At 44.5% G+C, this 12,117-nt stretch overlaps 1 protein-coding gene across 1 annotated transcript in view; it reads right to left on the bottom strand.

Annotated features, from left to right (window-relative positions):
* PGM2L1 (phosphoglucomutase 2 like 1) overlaps window positions 1-12,117 on the bottom strand; it is a 1,482,539-nt gene that overhangs the window by 831,589 nt on the left and 638,833 nt on the right. The window contains exon 6 of the mRNA XM_069640198.1: window positions 3,295-3,488. Within this exon, the coding sequence (XP_069496299.1) occupies window positions 3,295-3,488 (194 nt within the window). The remainder of the gene's footprint in view (window positions 1-3,294; window positions 3,489-12,117) is intronic.

Below are 12,117 nucleotides of genomic sequence, written 5' to 3'. Positions count from 1 at the left end.
CCTCTTCCTCATGTTCTTCCTCTCCACCCAAACACTCCTCATCTTCCTGGAGGTATTGCTCCTCTTCAGTGATGTCATATACGTCTGTAGCAGGGGGAAACAGCCTAGGAATCTTGACCCTAGGGTCATTCTGGGGCCATTCTCTTGGTCTTTTGGGTGTGGGTGGGTTTTGGCTTCCCAAAAACCTTTCCATTTTCTCCATACAAGAATGGAGTCTTTCAAGGGTCTCATGGGGGACCCCTGAATAGTCTAGAGGGGGGAAATCAGTGTTTTCACCTTCAAAACGCTTAAAACGCTCCCACAATGTCGAAGAAAGGTTTCCGTCGCCCTCTGAAAAGCCCTCCGGTAGTTCAGAAGTGCCCTTAGATGAAGGGGGCAGTTCCTGGCTACTCTTGTGCTTTTTCGGCGTTTCCATAGCTTTTTGTGCGGTATTCGACATTTGTTTCGTCGTCCGCTTACGTTTGTCTTCGGAAACAATTCTCGCCAGGCTCTTGACAACGAGTTTGTCAGTAGAGGGCTCTGGTGTCGACGTTGCCTGTGTTACGCGTTGTTCCTCGACGGCCGCTCTATGGAGCGTTACGTCGGATGATTTTGAGGTAGCGCCCGTGTTTGATGAAAGCCCAATCGCTGGTCGCGGCTGCGTTTGCGGGTGGGGCTTGAGACCCTTACGGTCTGAGGTAGACGCCGGAGTGCCCTGCATCCCCTTCGGCGCTGATGGATCCTTCGACGAAGAAGAGCTGTGGGTTGTGTGCTAAGGCCTATGGGGTCTATGTGCGTCCTTGTCGCCGGGGTGTTCATCCCCATAAGCAGGGCGTGAGCCGAGCCCGTCGGGGCCGGGGACGGACGTCGAGGAGCGCGAGCGCTCCTTCTGGGGGTTAATGACTTCCGTAACGGACGTAGAGTTATCACCCTCCTCGTCACTTTCTGTAACAGCGGCGGCGGGTGAGGAAACTGACTTTGAAATAGCGTAGTCCGCCCACCTCTTAACTTTGCGTTCTTTAAGAGTTCTTGGTTTCAAGAGCTTACAGGCCGCGCAGCTGTCCTCCTTATGATCGAGGGGCAAGCAACGATTACAGAGCTTGTGTTTGTCCTTCCAAGTGTATTTGCCCCTACTGCGTGGGCAAAACTTAAAAGGTGTCCTCTCCATAGCTGAGGCAATAATAACTGGTGATAACAACCCCAAGGGAAAGATAGGGGAGAAAGAAAGACATTCTCAAAGAGAAGATAAAAGTTCGAACCCCCACTCTCCCTACTGTATGTTGGCTGGCGAGGCCAGGCCACGTGTTCGGCAGCGCTGAAGGATCTCCTCCGTCTCTTCCCCTCCGTCGAAAATTTGCTCGGCGGAGAAACAGCTTCACAGCTAACGTCGAAGTTTTGGTACCAAAAACTTAACCAAAGTTAAGTTTTTGGTACCAAAAATCATGAGCTCGGTTTTTGAGCAATTGAGGCACATCCAATTACTAAGCATCCATTCACTAATATAGGAGTAGATGTCATTGAGATTGTGGATGCGTCAGTCAAGTGGTCTCGACTAAGGTCCATTATAAGTTGGAAGTCGTCTGCATGATTGGTAAAGTGCAGGCCTGTGGCTTCTAGTTACTCTCATAAAGGTTGAAAGTATATGTTGAAGCGGGCTGAGAAGATACATGCCCGCTGAGGCACTCCACAGATAATGGGGGCTCGGTCAGAACACGCCGTGCGCCAACATATTCTGGAACTTCTTTTGCTTAGGAACAAACTTATCCATTCAATGGTATGGTTAGAGCATGAAGATTGTAACTGTTACCAGACTAAGGAAAATGCAATAGTCAAGCAGAGTAAAGACAATCATTGCCCAAGCCAAACGGAAACAGGCATAAGAAAGACAGTTTGTCAACAGTTTACTGATGTGCAAGTGGGAAAACAGCAGTGGCAGGAGAGCTGCCCTCCTGATGTAAAGTGTGAAAGGGGAAGTGGAGCATAACATGCATTGCCTATTGTAAAATCAAGAGTGGAATGAACAACATCAGTGTGTACTATGTTTTCCTGAAAGGAGTTGTGATTGTCGAAGTTGTTGAAAGTTGAAGACTTTAACTAGTTGAAGTATACCTTACCACAGAGTACTTGTAGTGTTAGGATTTTGTTTTGTCCTTGCAGACGAGTACACCAGGATAGGTACCTTTTAGTGCTAGTCCTGGCAGGTTAGTGCACCGGGAAGAAGCAATTAAAGTACTATATTGAGGTAGAAGGTTTTGTGGTTAAAGAAAAAGTGTCAAAAGTCACTAAAGAGTCACACAAATTGTTGTGAGATCATCCCAACAAACTTTATTTGATACAGAAGAATTATAACAGCATTTAGTTTCAAGTTGTGTTGAACCTTTGTTACATGTGGAAAAGACAAAGATTTACCAACAAACTGAACTATTGGTTAAAAGTTGAAATGGAGAACTTTTTGGAGTCTGAAGAACGTTATAATCCCACATTTGTTTACAAGAGGGAACTTGATTATTTGAACTCTTATGCAAAAATCCTACTTTGAATATGGACAAGGGGAAACGATCCAGATTACAAGGATATACAGCTATTGGGTAACAACTATTATTTCTGTTATGTTTTGAATTGCCATGCATTTCTTTTATTAGTTTGATGTATGTTTAAGTGTAAGGGACATATTCCTTTTGTAGAGTGTTTCTTTTAGTTGATAGTTATGGAAATTCTGGTTAAGTTAAGGATAGTGAAGCACGTATCCAACCTTTTTGAGTTAAATAAAATGGCATCTTGTGAAAACCTTGTACCAAGTTGTCTGCCTCACATTTCTGACCCCTCACAGTACCTAATGCCAGCAGCTGTGCATGTGGGACCATACCTTGCCATTTGCATTTTTGACCAATATTGCAAAGGTTCTCAATGACAGAGTAAACACATTTATGGGTCCACGTATGTAACATAAATGAACATTAATTCCACTGACACTAAATAATCACATTTCCATTCTAAAAGTCATAATGGATAGTGTGAAAGTAGACACCTGTGTGACGTTCTCTATGCTTTAAGGCTGTGTGTTGTGCCAGACCAATAAGGTATAATAATCAAAAATAAATCTCACTTTTCATCTACACTTCTTGAAAGTCACTTAAAATCAGTTTTTATAACACAGTCTACATAGGAAATTTGTTTTCCCTCGTTTGATAATCAGGCTTCCTAAAATTGACTTCTTTGGGTAGATATTCCAGCCTGTATAAAAGTTATCAAAAAGAACAACCCATAAAAACAAACACATGATTTGGACAAAGCAGAATTAGCCAGATATAATACCTGTAAAAGCATATCTTTGTCAGATCCTGCATGTAAATCCTACATATTTCTTCCAGAGGGTCATTTTTAAGAGAACTGGTATCCGCAAGATTCTCATTCCAAGAATGAGTCCATGGCTCTGCACTTTCTTCAACATATTTCAGAATTTCTTTATCATGTGGGGATACAATCTGTGCACCATTTTCCCAATAAACCTAGAATAAGAGATTGAAAATCATGAACGGTTTACTAATACTGTAAAATGTTGAACACATGCTTGACACCATTTTATTCACAAATCTGGTTAAGATATTTATTCGACTAAAGCAATAGCTCTGGGTTGATGGATCCAGGAACGTGGAGGGAACTTCCATCCATGAAGAAATAGTTTTTACAGCATTTCCACAAATGCTTAAAATGATTTCAATGTTCAAAAGAAACATATCATAACTACACTCTGTGCATCATCTTGTAAACAAATAAATGAAGGCAATATTTAACACAATCACACAACTAGAAAATTAGTCAACATGATGATAAAACCCCATAGACAACATACCAAAAAGACAGACACAACTGAATGCTTTCAATTCCAGGTAGCTCCGTCCCAATTTCTGTTGGATTCAGTGATCCATGCTTAAGATTTTGCACAGATGACTAACAGACTTTGGGTCATATAAAACTATCACTCCATGAACGTGGCGACTATATTCCCACAATACACATCAAATCATTGGGAGACTCCAGTTGTGAAGAAAAGTCTTATAGAATCAGCCAACTTAAGATTTGAACTGTTGGCCATTAATTCTACAACCAGGCATTCCTCGAAGCTTCAACATTCGTAATGTTGTTTGACCATGAGATTATGTGTAGAATTTAGCAAGGAGTCCTGGCATCTCTGAACTGTTGTATCATAACACTGGCATACCATTAGGTAGTAATAGCTGCAGAAATTAGGACTTTCATTTAAAATCAAAAGACATTTCTGCTATCGAACCTCAAAATACACTATGTAATTGGCTAGGCTTTTGTGTTTTCAACATTTAAATATATACAGGAGAGATGGTTTGGCTTGGGAGGATAGATCAGGTGCAACATGCTCGCCTTGGAAGCAAAACGACCCAGAGCAACACAGGTTTGATACCCTAGTCCGCGATTAGAGACCTCTGGGTATTAAGGGCATTATAAATAACCAATTAGAATTTATAATTATGGCATGTGATTTATCACATTAGCGTCAGGCCTCCAGATAAGGTACGTACCAGCTCTTTTTTTTTGCGCATGAAAAGCGTGTAAATACGACAGCTTTGTTATTTTCCTGTGTAAATTTACGCAGACGTTTAGAGAAGAGGGCAGTGCAAAGGTCAGGTTATTTGACAGAAACCAGAATGCTTCTATTAATATTTATCTAGATGGATGTAATTGCAAGCCATGGTGAGATGCCTCTGAAACTAAATGCATTTCCCTGAACCCTTTAAAAAAAAAATGAAACAGCACACTGTGATAAAAGGTATGGGTTCTTTCCATTCAGCTTCTGCTGTGTTGTGTGTAGATAACAGAAGCACTGTGCATATTTATTTTCCTAGAATTTTAGGATTTTATAATTAATGAGATGGATAACTAATTTGCAATTGAGAATTGAGTATTAATCCTTTGTAACAAATTAGGGTTTTTCTTCCAGTGAAAGCAAACCAGTATTGCACAATTGTATTTTTCAGAGTTTTTGTGCTGAGTGCATAATCATGCGTCGGCAGATAATTTTCTCACTTATAATTTAATCTACACTCTATTTAATTTACACATCTATGATGCAAACGGTTCCGAATTAGACTAGCCTACTGTGCCTTAGTGAACTAGCCTATTTTATTGATGCAAACTGTTCCGAGTTAGACTAGCGTACTGTGCCTTAGTGAACTAGCCTACTCTATTTGAAGCAAAGTGTACTGAAGTGAACTAGCCCTTTGCACTAAATCTACCCAGCCCCTTTGCTCCTGAGTAAACTAGACTACCTAGTACCTGAGTGATCTGGTGCCTACCCCGCCAGTCACCCATTGAACCATAATGTGTGTTCATGGCAGCCTTCTGTAGAACTACTCTAACTATGGCAACTATCCTACTGTTTCTTAATTCTAGCACACCATTCTACTTCCCTCCAAGGCAGCAACCACCAACACTTCCAGCTCCATCTCACTCTTTTGCTGTGACTATGGTTCGTGAAGACCCTAAACAGGCCCTTATGCCTAACCTCCCTTAGTCCTATTGAATGGATTTGCCGATTTGCCTCACCACCTACACCATGGAACCCTTGCCCAGTGAAGGCCAGAAACTGGAGACTCTGCTCCCGACTTCCTCTTCATAAGACATGCAAGAGAAGACCTTCATCAGGGATCCCCTAACCGGCTTCCAGCCACTCTAAACTCCAACTCAGTCAAAACACTCAAAACACCTCCCAGCATAGCTGAAAGCCCGCTCATTAGGAGGCGCTCATCAACGCCCTTGACATTGCAGACCTCATTTCATCCAACGACCTACACTTCTTGGCTATCACTGAAACCTGGCTACACCAGGCAGCAGGCAGCGCTCTCTCCCTAGCCATCCCAGATGGCTACTCAATTACAAGGAACGATAGGGAATCAGGCAAAGGAGGTGGAATTTGCAATATGTCTCTTTCGAGCTCCGCATAGGGCGACCAGCAAGGTGGGCGGAAAAAAAACTATCTAAGGGACCTCGACGCATGAGGGATTTTGGGTACACTAAATGTCACGTTAGGGATAGTGTACAGGTACGCTCATGTCGACGTCCCCTTTCGATCCTCGGAACAAAGATGCAATACTCCGCGATTACCACTAGATGCCGGACTATATGCACAACATGTGATTCTAAGCAGGTTAACAAGCATCAGAATTAATTTTTTGTAGCTCTTCATACATGGTTCGTCCAACATCCAGGCACTGTGATCATTATACCTCAGTCGATACTCAGTTTACCGACCTCTGAAGGATGTTAGCCAATAAAATAGCTCAGCCAATTGAGCGCTCGTTGCTGAGATCCGTGCGTGATCTGTAGGTTGCAGGTTTGAATCCTGGCAAGGCCAACTCAGCCTTTCTTCCTTTCGAGGTCGATGAAGAGTACCAACTTCAGCTTGGTGATAATTGTGATCAATATTTTCTATGTACATAATTGTGATCAATATTTTCTATGTACAGCCGCTTTGGCAAAATCGCTATATACATAGCCATTTCACCATGAGATTATATATAGAATTTAGCATGAAGTCCTTGCCTCTCTGCACTGTTGTATCATAACATTGACATAACATTAGGTAGCAATAGCTCCAGAAAATAAGGACTTTCATTAAACATCGAAAGACAATTCTGTTAACGAACTGCAAAATACAATTTATGTTTGCTTTAATATGCAATTGGCTAGGTTTTTGTGTTTTCAACATTTAAATATATACAGGAGAGATCAATTAGCCAGAGCTTAGAGAAATAATGCAAGGTGTATTCTGTCAATGCAGAAAGCTGCCGCATGGTAATGATTTTCATACAGTTTTTGCACACGTTGGCTGGTTGTCGCATACATTTTACTCTCTTGAAATCACATTTACTCTCAAGGTTTAAAAATAGTAAAAAACTCACACCTCATAATCTTATCTGGTGCACTGGGTGTAGTTATTCACCAAATTCCTATATCTATATCTTAAATCAGCATCACTGAATCCAATGTTTCTGATCTCATGGTAAATGGGCCATTGGTGTTTTTGATCTCATTAGTAACTGGGTCATCACTGTCATAATGGTAATTGGTTAGCCCTAAACCATATAGCTGTAAACAATGTAGAATGTAGCCTCCTGGCTACCGTTCTGGTCAATTCTTGACTAGATTACTGTAATAGCCTGCTTGCTGGTACTACTAACCTGACCCATCTGATCCAATCTTCTCAAAATGGTGCCATAAGGGCAGTTTACGGATTGGCCAGAACGGACCATGTATCTGACTTTCGGAGGGAACTCCATTGGTGGCCGGTAAAACAAAGAATTAAACAAAAGATTCTTGCTTTGACCTTCAAATGTTTGAATTCTGCTACCCCCAAATACCTTAGGGATAGGATTTATTGCCAACACTCATTTAGAGTAATCCGTTCCAACAAATCAAACGTCCTATACCAACCCCGGTTTAAACTGAAGAAATTCAGGGGAGCATGTTTTGAAATCCAGGCACCCCTGGAGTGGAATGGTATTCCTGTTGCTCTCAGATCATCTACCTCTCTGGGTAAATTCAAGAAGGAAGTGAAAACCTAATTGTTCAACTCTCCTTGCTGATCTCTGGCTTCTCCCCGCTGATTTCTCTGCGTTTGTTTTGTTTATTTGTGCGCTCTGACTAGGCACGTACTTATACAGGTCATTTGATGGACCAGATATTTAAACAACTAGTACCAGAGCTGCCAGATTCGTATTCAATGAAATAATTGTTACACATTTGTAGAAGTCCTACAAAAATCCCTTTGTGGAACTTCCCTTTTTCCCATTTTAGGAGATCAGGGATGGTGGTTGATGAGCGGGGAGAATTTAGTCCTTAGTCCAGAGGGATAGTGTGCGTGCTAGGGTTCAGGTGGTGCTAATATTGTGGGAGGTTGATTTGATAGTCTCTCGGAGTTTGTCTATTTTTTTGATAAACAATTTGTTGATTCTGTACAATATTTCCTGAGTTACTGATACCACAGTTTTGGATGAGGGTTTGGTACAATGCTTTACTACTTCAAAAAGGGGTTAGCTCCTGTTAGGGGCTTCCGCAATGGTGGTGGAGTACAAAAAGTTACTGACCCATGGTAACGTTCTTTCGACTGGATGCTCCCAACATGTATTCCTCATCTTATGATATTTCCATATCCATCTTCAACTGCTTCAGAAATGTTTTCCAGCAGAAGGCGTTGCACATCGATGCCTGTCGACTCGATGTCCCTCGCAGGCCTCTGTCTCAATGTCGACGTCATCGATGGTATAAAGCGCACACAGGAACTGTTGGCTCAGTTCCGTTTTTAAAACCTGTTTAGGATATCCTACACCCGAGAGTTACTCCTCCTGAAAGAGCGAATATTGCAATCACATGGAAAATTCTACTGCGGGGCAGGTGTTCAGACGGATTTCTGAACTCTGTCCTGGTGGCGCAGAAGTTCAGAAGGCCAACCCAATTACTTGGAACAGGGTAACCTCTGGACGAGCCAGACCAATCAAGGTAGCGATCGCGGCGGTCAAGACTAGGTCTCAAGAGGGGTGAGGGTGACTGAAAGCCCGCAATGAGCACACAAAGCAAGATCACTTACAAACTACTCCAAACAGTTGTTATATTAAAAATATATACACATTTATTTCAAGGCCTTTAAAACAATGACCGTAGTGAGAAAATCACAATATAACGATAGTAAACCAACACATACCATATCAACACAATATATATACAAATACGACAGTCGCAAGCATTATAGGCACGAAATGGGTAGTCCACCTAAAAGGGAAGGAAGACAGGCAGTGCGAAATAATGCTTAGACCCAGTTCACCTTCAGAGGCACCTAACTAGATGGAAGTCCGAGCCCTGCGAAGAGTGGAGCCTTGTGCTCAAAGTACCTGCACGCGCTGGTGCCAACGGGCAAAAGGAGAAGCTCTTCGAAGGAAGTCAGGCAGTTCAGTTTAGTGCTTACAGAAGAAGAACAAGTTCCGCGACTCAAGCGCAGCCTCCACAGTGGGCAGAAGCAGAGTGCTAGTACGGCAAAAGGGTGCTGTTTTACACAGCGGGGAAAAGCAATGGGCTCCTGCAGGAGGGCGACCAGATCCTAGCTAAACTACTCACCGGTCCCCGATGCAAGCAGACCCAGGCTTCTCCGCGTCAGTTTCAGCAGCTGGCAGGTTCAGAAGAGCAGGGAACGCCTCGTCGTCGTGTTGAGTAAAAAGACGTCCCAATCGAAGAAACCTGCACAGTTTGTTACCACAGCAGGGCAACGGAGCGGCAGTGTGTATCTGAGCCAAATGTACACTACTCACTTCAGACTTGGGAACGCCAAGTGTACGAAGCGTGTGAGAGTGACAAGGACTCGAAATACTAGACAACCTGGCGGCGGTTACAGAGCAAGACTCCTGTGTAAGCTGGTCAGTCAGCTGGATGGCCCAGAGACACTTCCGAAGGCTTACTGGCAGGAGATGGTGAAGATGCCGAGAATAGCTGTTCCCGCTATTCCAAAGGGTCGAAGTACCAGTACAGGCCTTCTGATTCGATCAAAGGTGAAAAGGGTTTCACAAGGCGACAGCAGTGCAGAGGAGGAGTCCTTCAGCGGGTCACCAGCGATTCCTCGGTCCAGCCTCTTGGTTGCAGGATACTTGGCTCCTGTATTCCTTCGTTCGTGAGAACTCAGGAGATCGACATGGTAGTGGCGTTTCCAGCCCCCTCTTATCCACGGTTCCCTTTGCGCCAAAACGGAGGGGACCCAATGGGATCGCTGGACGCTCATCAACACTCACACCATACGTGGACCAATCACGGACCACGGTGGTCCCAGGCATTCACACCACCCTAGACTCTCTGGCACCCAGGATGTGTATTGGGACCAGACATCCCAGCCCACATCCTGGAGGCACACACAAGACATGTAGAAGCCCGCGAAAGCATCCGTGTTTCGCGGGAAAGTACATGCCCAAATAAGGAAGGCCCCGGGTCGGCTCGACCTGGGGAAGGTGAAGGGAGCAAGACGGTCAGCGGACAGGACAAAGGAGCCTCGTGGTCTGGCCATTTTGGGAGCCAGGCCACCATTTTGGGTTAAGCACGAGAAACGCGCTTAGAACGCCAAAAGGAGCTCAAAACACAAGAAAACGATCGCTGCCACCATTCCCGTCCCTGAATTACTTGCACCGATCAAATACAATCCTAAACGAGTATCTAGGGCCTGTAGATGGCTAGAGACCCAAGAGAGCTGTAACTTAGCTTATAGTGCCCTCTTGTGTCATGTTGCACTAAAGCCGCAACATGATAAAAGAAACTACGGGAAACAGCGTTCCCCGGTACTGACTGTCTTAAGGGCATGTCAGTTTCCCCGTAAGAAAAGGAGCGAAAGCCCAGAGGAGTGCAGCAGAATGCTGCACTTCTCTGGCAAAGTCAAGAACAAGGTGAAAAACAACAGCACAAAGTTTAGGGGTTGCCACATGGAAGGAAAATTACCTACAATTACGAAATCTTTCCTAACACTCGCCCCTCCCAGACTATGGACAGGGGGAACTAATCCACCCCTGGATGAGTCTCTTGTTCAGGTCGGTTAAACATTCTGGACAACCCATCAGCATTGCTATGTTGGACACCTGGCCTATGCTCAATAGTGAAGTCGATGCCTTGTAGACTTATGGACCACCTAAGCAACTTTGGATTCTCCCCCTTCATGTTCATTAGCCACTTTAACGGCTTATGGTCAGTTTGCACAGTGAAGTGGGTCCCATAGAGGTAGGGCCTCAGCTTCCTTAGGGCCCACACAACAGAGAAACATTCTTTCTCTACCGTGGACCATCTGAGCTCTCTGTCCTTAAACTGGCGACTAATAAAACCGATAGGGTGTTCCTTACCCTTCTCATCTACTTGTGATAGTACAGCTCCTATCCCAGTGTCAGAGGCGTCCGTCTGCACGATAAAAGGTATTTGATAATCAGGAGCCCTGAGGACAGGGGCCTGGCACAAGGAGTCTTTTAAGCCACTGAAGGCCTTCTCACACTCGTCGGTCCAAGTTACCTTCTTGGGTTTCTCCGGAGTTGTGAGGGCAGTCAGAGGAGCAGCTATGGTGCCATAGTCTGCCACAAAATTGCGGTAATACCCCGTGAGTCCCAAGAAGGCTCTCACTTGGGTTTGCGTAGTGGGGGTAGGCCAGTCTTGTACTGCTTGTACTTTACTGGGAAGAGGCTGTATCCTCCCTCCACCTACTTCATGTCCAAGGTAAACCACTGAGCCTTGTCCAATCTGGCATTTACTAGCCTTTATGGTCAGGTGTGCTTTCTGAAGAGCCTGGAGCACAATCCCGAGGTGTTTCACATGGTCTTCCCAGGTGGCACTGAAAACTGCTATATCGTCCAGATATGCAAGACAGAATTCGTCCAACCCATTCAACACATGATTCACAAGCCTCTGGAAAGTGGCAGGTGCATTCTTCAACCCGAACGGCATTACCCGGAATTGGTAAAGGCCGTCTGGAGTAGAAAATGCTGTCTTCTCCTTGGCATGTTCTGCTAACGCTATTTGCCAATAGCCAGCAGTGAGGTCAAACGTGCTGAGGTACTTGGAGGCACCCAAAGTGTCCACCAGCTCATCTGTTCGAGGCAAGGGGTGTGCATCTGTCTTGGTGACAGCATTCAGAGCCCTGTAATCCACGCAGAACCTCAATTCAGAAGTGCCTGCCTTTGGAACCAACACCACATGGCTGGACCAAGGACTACTAGAGGGTTCAATCACCCCAAGGTCTAACATCTTGTTGACCTCGGTCTTAATATAAGACCGTACTTTGTCTGACATCCTGTATCCCCTACTTTTGGTAGGTACACTGTCTCCTGTGTCAATGTTATGTTTGCACCAAGGTGTCAAACCAGGTGACTGTGAAAACAGGGGGGGAAAACTGCCTAAGCAAACTTTTCACCTCAGCCTGCTGATCAGAAGTCAGGTGAGGGGCCACTCGGACACCCTCAAAGGAGCTATCTGAAGGACCGCTTTGGAACAGGTCGGGGAGAGGTTCAGACTCCTCTTCCTCAACGTCTGAAGCCAGTAGCAGTGCTGCGATTTCGACTCTTGGGACGAAAGCCTTCAGCCTATTCACGTGAA

The sequence above is a fragment of the Ambystoma mexicanum genome, chromosome 7q, assembly GCF_040938575.1.
Source record: "Ambystoma mexicanum isolate Mex_15411 chromosome 7q, UKY_AmexF1_1, whole genome shotgun sequence".
Taxonomy (NCBI): domain Eukaryota; kingdom Metazoa; phylum Chordata; class Amphibia; order Caudata; family Ambystomatidae; genus Ambystoma; species Ambystoma mexicanum.
This window is presented reverse-complemented; position numbering and strand designations above follow the sequence as displayed.